The 8,110-nt window shown below is 36.2% G+C and overlaps 1 protein-coding gene across 2 annotated transcripts in view; it reads left to right on the top strand.

Annotated features, from left to right (window-relative positions):
- The first annotated feature begins 7,293 nt into the window (after positions 1-7,293).
- Positions 7,294-8,110, top strand: part of LOC104419800 (serine/threonine-protein kinase TOR) — a 33,792-nt gene continuing 32,975 nt past the window's right edge. The window contains exon 1 of one of the 2 annotated variants that reach the window (XR_005546524.1): positions 7,294-7,713. Coding sequence is in view for 1 of the 2 variants with exons in the window: in XM_010031575.3 (XP_010029877.1) it covers positions 7,597-7,713 (117 nt within the window). In the remaining variant the exon portion in view is untranslated. The remainder of the gene's footprint in view (positions 7,714-8,110) is intronic. The other variant, XM_010031575.3, reaches the window with a different exon arrangement.

Raw genomic sequence — 8,110 nt, 5'->3', positions numbered from 1 at the left:
GAGTTTTCTCCATCTTATGCATATGGAAGTTTTGGACAAAACCAGAGAATGAATCGGGTAAAGATTGGAGAATCAAATCCACAGCTAACTCGTTGTCCATAACGAGATTCAACTTAGCCAATTCTTCAATGTGCCAGATCATTTTCAAAGCATGATCATTAACAGATGATCCTTCAGCCATCCTCATACGGTACAATACTTTAGATATCTCATATTTAGAGGTTCGACCATTCTCATCAAAGTATTCCTTTAAATGCAAAATGATCGACCTAGCATCTTCCATAAATTCATACTTCTTCTGTATTTCATTATTCATCGAAGCAAGCATATATGACCTAACTTTTAAGTCATCATCACGCCACTTATCATAAATGACACACTCCTCTTGAGTCCCACTCTTAAGAAAGGAGGTTGGCATCTTTTCATTAAGTACATACCCAATTTTTTCTAAGAACAATTCTCAAATTCCTCACCTAGTTAGTGAAATTGGGGCTAGTCAAACAATTCTTGTCAAGTATAGAAGCGAATGGGTTTGTGGTCACCATTTTCAAAGTAATAATATATCTGTTGCAGAAAATAAATTGTTAACCGTCGTACTTTTCATAATAATTATTTCATTTTGATCTTTAAATGAAATAGATCCTTACACTAAATTTATATTCGAATCCCATACTCCTTAAGATGGGAAGCGGTAATCTTTGTTGGGTAAAGATTACTAGTGGGGATTGGAGTTCCACTAGCCCAAAGTCCACCTCACCCAACAGTTATTGTTCAACGCATCATATGCGAGTCCCAATCATAACTTCGGCCTCTAGACCATGAATGCCTCACCTAACAGTTATTGGCATCATAATCATAGTTAAGTCTAGCCCATCATCTCATGTAAGTATTGAAAGCACAAACGATTCCCTCACCTGACAGTTATTAGAAATCATTTGGTTCCAACCCCACAGCATCACATGCATAATGGAGTGATCCAAATATTATGAATGGTAATTAACCCTTATGTATCCATAGCCGGTCAATTAACCACTACAATATTGGATCAAACCACGACAATGGAAAGCCACGAGTCCGAAACCCGTTTCAACTTAATATTATTAATAAGGAGATTTTGGTTGTTATTAATGGTCTCATTTTGCACATTAACCGGTTTAACATGCACGATAACATAAACACAATAAATAAATAGATATCACATAAACATTTATCATACGCGGTGATCATAGAATTATGGTTCAATGGGTCTTGAGTCAAAGAGACCCATTTAGCCATTTTAATGTTTTAATAATATGGACCTGCTCTTCACTTTTTCTTCAATCTTTGAACTCTTCAAAGACCGACCTAGAGAGCTCACCGGTTTAATGACTCCTCCAATGGCTCTTCTTCTCTTGTAGTATTTACATCAATAATTGAAATACTAAACTATACTAGAATTACATTTCGTAAAAATAAATATAAAATGAAGGACGCAGCCTCCATTTAATAATTACAACCCCAAAAATGAATACCTGTAATCATCATACATTCATCCATACAACAATCATATATTAGGGATTTTTCTATGATCACCACCCTTCCTTGCGAGCCATAAATTCAAAATTTAAAGCTCTATAAGGCAAAGATAAAATTTTGCATTTAATCAAATTTAAAGTCGAACAACGCAAACCACGTCAAGAAATCAAAATCAATGAAACAAATTTCACAAGCATGATTTCGACGGAAGTTGCATTGTCAACTTTAAATTCACAATCACAAATCATTCGCAGAATATAAATACAAAGTATAACAAGTTGCAGATTTTTTATTCAAAATTAATTTAGTTCTAATTTTTGCTTAGTTGATTAAATTTATCATATAAATTAATCAACTTCTATAGGCCACATAAGAGCAAGAGAACCAATTCTCTTAACAAAAATAAATTGGTCATTAGAACGCAAAAATATATTTGAACTATAAATCAATTAAACGCACGAGAAACGCCTAAGGTTGGCTTTGATACCACTGTTGAGGTTTGATGAATCATGTATAGGTAAAATTAACAAAAAGAATGCAGCGGAAATAAATATATATTTTACACATGATTCTCCAAAGGCGTTATAAGTGCGTTTTAATCAAAAATCTGAATATAAAAAGGAAGTTAAATGAATTACCTCTCGAAGCGCGCTTTACATGAATTGGTTCGGATGTTTTACAATTCGAGCCCCACAAATGTCGGACCTCTAATTCAAACACACCAACAATGAACGATGAACAGAAAAGAGAATTTCTGAATATACACCACTATAATCGTGCTAGCAATCTCGTGGAGATAATCCGACATATCCTTGATATTTTAGTCACGGCCCGGATGAGAGAAATCTCTTCTTTCTTGCGTCTCGAAGACAACACAAGAAAGAACACGCACACACTTTCTCTATTTTCGGCAACGAGCCCTTTTTCTCACGCAACATGTTTCTTTTTGGACTTTCTCTTTGTTTATTCACAAATCAGCAACGGCTGTCAATCGTGGGATCAGCAACCATTGCTGATCCTCATTCTCATGCACGATCGTGCATGAACGGAACGGTCAGCAACCGCTGATCGTTTATGCATGATTTCGTGCCATGCACGAACAAAATGCTTGTATGATGGTCAGAAACCGCTGACCATCATGCACAAATTCGTGCGTGCATGTGCACGTATCGTGTGAAATGGTAAGCAAAAATTACTGACCATTTCCACTTTAATAAATAAATAAATAATCAATCATCTTAAAAGTAAAAAGAACATAATCTTTATATGTGCATTTGGAATGCATTAATATGTATTCACTTTGGGCATGCGTGTGCATCATAAGCATGTAAGCTCGTGACTATAATACAAAATTAAATTTTTTAATCGACTCAATTCAATTGTAGTAATTGCAAACACATTTGCAACAACATTTCTCTCTTGTTTCACGTTATACTAATTGTCTATGGTGTGTGACATCTCTAGGTTTATCAGTAAGCTGATAGTAAGACTTGTACTAACACATTAGTACTCCCAAAAGAATTAATTGTCCCGATTAATCTTTTAGGACCTACAAGCCATAATTGATATCTAGTAATATGTCATGATTACTCAGATAGTGTGAATATTTTAAGAACATAATGAATCTGTCAGTTTTGGCTATAGTGTAATTCAATCACTCTGTCTTACTATGTCCCGATCAAACAAAAACCATGGAATATTTGTCAAGTCATTAATTTGATCATATGCACAAATCTAATTGACAAGCATTTTATTTGAGACATAAACAATTTATTCTTAGTTACAACCTCGGCCGAGGATTTCAATGCAGTGTCATAATTAGATCGCATAAGACATCATTATTATACCTTACATGTAACAAGGAGACAGATTTCATATTACGCATACGTGCAAAAACGAACTATGACCATCAAGTATAAAAACGGACCAACGACCCGGCATTATGTGCACCCGTGAACCATAGTTGTTCAATACACAAGTTAACACTGTGCCTTAGCTCTAAGGATTATTTACATAAGACCAAAGCATGAACAATTAGACATTGACCACGCTAAAAGCTTCCATGTCGCTAATTATTCCATATGCGTCACGTTCAGTGAACTTGTCTAATACAAACACCTATGTTCTAACTCAGGTATCATAATACCCAATGAAATGTGACCCATCATTCCCTTAAGTATCAAATACTTAATGGTGAAGTTAAGAACACACCGATCTCAATAGGATTATTAATATCCACTCAATAATCCATCGTTTGGAAACGATTTAAAGATTCAATTTAAATATGAACCCGTCATATATTTTTTTGATGTCTTAAGAATATGTCTAGTTGGAACTGATCTTATGGAATCATTCATAAATATAAAATAATTGGACAAATTAATGAATACGTCATTGTCATTAATTAAATAATAATAATGAAACTACAACTAAAATCCCTAATATGTAACTATTATATAGTAGCTTTAGGGCATACATCCAACAAAGAGAAGAGAGAGAACTTCAAATCTCTCTCTCTCTCTTTTTCTCTATATTCGTTGTGTCTTCCCGAAAAAGACTATTCTTTTATCACTCGCAAGTGTAGACAAGATACGAGGTTGGGGTCGCCTCCTACATTTTGCTCGAATTCGTGCGCTTGTAATAGTACTTCGAAACATAATTATGATGTGAAATTTTTATTTTTTGTACGTGAAATTGGAAAATGAAAATGAGACAGTTTGGTAAAGGATTTTTATAGTCCGGTAATATACAGAATTTGAGTCGAGGTGGGTATGAATGATAAAGTTTGATAATGGCTGATCAAGTTTGATAAATACAAACTTTATTACTATGTTACGCCCTTCAATCGTATTCTACTAAAGGATTAAAATATGATTAAACGGGTATTGTACACCTTGAAACTCTATAAGAAAATTAGAAAAATAAAATGATTATTGCTGAAGGTTGAAATGACAATGGGAATTGCTTTGTTGAGCTTTGTGTATAAATCAATGCGTAATTCTCAAATCTATGAGTCCGCGTGTTTTGAGTATTTTTCAGGTCGCGTTAAAATTGAGATTATCAATGATTTAATTCAGGTACCAAATTCATATTTAACTATTTCGAATATTGTTATTGAACGATATGCTAAAGAGGTAGTGGTGACAAGCCTATCTACCAAATTTTCAAATTCTTGGTATTTGCAAATTTAAGGAAGCATTAAGAGGAGTTTTTGATTAATAAAAAGTGTTTTCAATTTAAGAGCTAAATCTTTGAATGATGATGCTTCCAATTATGAAATCAAGATAAAATGAGTAACCTAATTTCCAACTTGCACAATAGTTTAGGGCCTATTTGGTAAATGGCCAAATAGTGTCTATTTCTATTTTTTTGTTTTTAGGAATAGTTTTGGAATAGAATCACGTTTAGTAAAAATTTTATTCCCGGGAACAAATTTAGAGTAGAATCAATAAAAAAAAAAAAAAAGTTGATTTTTTGTTCTCGGGAACAATTCTAGAATCAAGTTTACCTATTTTTTCTCTTTTCCTCCTCTTTTTTCTTGTTTTTCTTCCATCTCTTTTGTTCTTCAAGTGCTATTGCCGATGCCCTCTGCCGAATGCTACCATTCACCGCCCATCGCCGCCAGTCGCCGACGAGACTTGGTATCACCAAAAACCAGCGAAGTCGAGCCTCGCCGATGGCCAGGCAAGCTCGGCCCAACCATGACTGGGCGAGGCTCGACCTCGCCCAAATCTAGTGAGGTGAGCTCGCCCAACCAAGGCTCGGGCGATGAGGCATGGCCTTGAGGGCCGGCGACGCTTTGGTGAGGTTATTGGCCCTCGTTTGGCCGTCGCCGATTGTCCCAAGGCTAGCAATCGGCCACCTTGAAGAAGAAGAAGAAGAAGAAGAAGAAGAAGAAGAAGAAGAAGAAGAAGGGGAGGAAGAAAGGAAAAAATGAAAAAATAAAATAATTTAAAAAATAAAAAATATTTGAAGTAGGAATTGGAATTTTGCTATATATAGAATACATATTTAATTTTGTATTTTAATTTATTATTTAGTATTCTAATTTATAGTGTATACTATAGTTTATTATTTACTATTTAATAAAAATTTGATTAGTTAACATTTTTTTATTACTTAGTATAAATATAATTAATCAATAGAACTTCTATGATTTGATAAAATTTTAGAATTTGAATAGAAATTTTATATAATTACCAAACGCATTTCCGTTCTTTTTTTTATTCGGAATTAGAAATTTTGTACAATTACCAAACGCGTTCTTTTACTTATAAATTGTTCTCGGGAATAGAATAAAAATAATAATTTCTAATCAAAAATTGTTTCCGATAATAGAATGATTACCAAGCACGCCCTTAGTAACTTAGGCCTCGTTTGGTTGGTTTTGGAGGAATGTCTTTAGGAAAATGTAAATACTTTTTAGTTAAGGGAGTTTTCTAAAATGCAAATAGCATTTGGTGAATTTTTTAAAATATATTAGAAAACAACTTGACTAAAATGCCATTTGATAAAAATTGCATTTATAAATGACTTTTACTAAATTAAAAGAAAAAAGATTTTTGCAATTTTTTGTTTTGAAGTCTAGCCAATAGGCCAAATCTAGCCGCCGAACCACCGGACGGCCAGATTTGGCCCCTAGATGGCCTCATATGAGGTCACGTGACCCTAGGCAATCGTTGCCTGGGGTCGCGAGACCTTAGGTGCCCGCTTGGGTTGTGTGATTCAAGTCATCAGTTGCTGAGTCACGCGACCTAGGCGTCACCTGAGATTCGGTGACGATCGCCAGGGTTGGGCAACCCTCAAGCGATAGTCCTCGGCCTCCGATTGACTTTTCCATGAGTTGGCATTTGGAGAAGATAAATAGTAACCGAGGTTAAGACTTGCATTCTAAAAATGCAATTTCCCAAAATAGCTTAGGACTTACTTTGGACTAAAGGCCTTTATAATCCTTTGGAGATGCAATTATATTTTTTTAAAGTTGAGTAAAAACACGAACTAAACATATTTGCATTTGCTCAAGGGATTTTAGAGTCTAAAGCCCATTGCAAATGCCAAACCAAATGAGGCCTTAGTCTCCTCAAAAGATTGTGTCTTCTTGATCTGTTGCTAGTATCCATAGATGGTTTATATGGTCCCGAGAGAAATTTAAAGATTTAGGGCCATATTTTCAAGGAAGCTCCTCCAATTGGTATTCTAATTGGACATGTACAGCCATAGACATCATCCTATTTTCTTTTAGTGTATCGAGTAATGTTTATATCCATGATCAATTAATTGTAAATTTATTCAAATGATGTTTCTTTCTACTCAAAATGGAGGAAGACCCAACATAATCCTAAAATGCTAAGAACTATCGTTTGTCCTACTTAAAAAGGTTGTTAAGAGTCATAGTTATATAAAGTCTATATCTCCTTCTGTGCTTATTTTCTACAAAAATGATTTTTTTTTTAATTCCATAAAAAAGACTATCGTTACAAGAACACATTTTAATGGTTGAAAATAACTAATTTTTTATTTTCTTTAGCTGAAAAACAAACGGTTCACTTGCTATCCATTCATAACTTTCCCTTTGAAACTACTTCTTACCTTCTCTTAAAAAATGAACGATGAAAATAATCATCTTAAAAACTCAATAATTCATAAACATTAATCAATTTTTTCACCTGTCAATATTTGATCATCTGGAAAGGCTTTAGACGCGCAACGTGTCATTCAAATGATGGAAGTACCAGAATCGGGTCATTTATAAAAGAAAGAAGGCTTAAAATATGGCGAGTGGAGGGGGCTCGGACGAGGACCTAGAATAAGGTCCAAAGTATTACAGAGAAGAAGGGAAGAGCATCCTGCCTCGGACGCAGCCTCTCAGCCAAAGAAGGGCCCGTCCACTCTCGCATCGCGTGCCTATTCCATCCGCGAAATCCCCGCAGCAGCAAGCTCTCATCTTTCCGCATACCCATGTCCCTTCTCCCCCGTGTCTCCAGCGAGGTGACCGGAGGCATTGCTAGGGTTTAGGGTTTGGCTGCTTTTTCTGGTGGTGTTGGTGGTGGAGGTGGAGGTGGAGGTGGAGGAATCGGGAGGATGGCGGCGGCGGCGCAGGCGCTCCGCTTCCTCGTCCCCGGATCGGCCGCTGGCGGCAGCAGCTTCGACGCCTTCAACCGGATTGTCGCCGACCTCTGCACCTCCGGTAACCCCAGGGTACCGTTCTCTCTCTCTCTCTCTCTACGTATTAGTGGTGTTCTCTGTTTTGGGTGTCGCCAGGTGGAGTTTGAGAAATTGGGGGGGGGGTGGGTCGAAGTTTTGTAGTGGCCTGCGTTGTGGGTCCAACTCCAATTCTTCTGGAGAAGACGGTGAAGCTGAGTTTCTGAGTTTAGTACGTGCCCTCTACTTTCTTAAGTATTAGTGGTGTTTTCTGTTTTGGGTGTCTCCCGGGTGGAGTTTGAGAAATTTGGGGGGTGGTGAGATTGAACTTTTGGAGCAGCGTGCGTCGTGGGTCCAACTCTAATTCTTCTGGAGAAGTAAGTGAAGCTTAGTTTCTGAGTTTAGTACATGCCGTCTAGTATCTTATTGAATTCTAGGTGGAGGATGGATGAAA

This window comes from Eucalyptus grandis, chromosome 9 (assembly GCF_016545825.1).
Source record: "Eucalyptus grandis isolate ANBG69807.140 chromosome 9, ASM1654582v1, whole genome shotgun sequence".
NCBI classification, from domain to species: Eukaryota; Viridiplantae; Streptophyta; class Magnoliopsida; order Myrtales; family Myrtaceae; genus Eucalyptus; species Eucalyptus grandis.
Note: the sequence above shows the minus strand (reverse complement) of the source record. Positions and strands in the feature narration are given on the sequence as shown.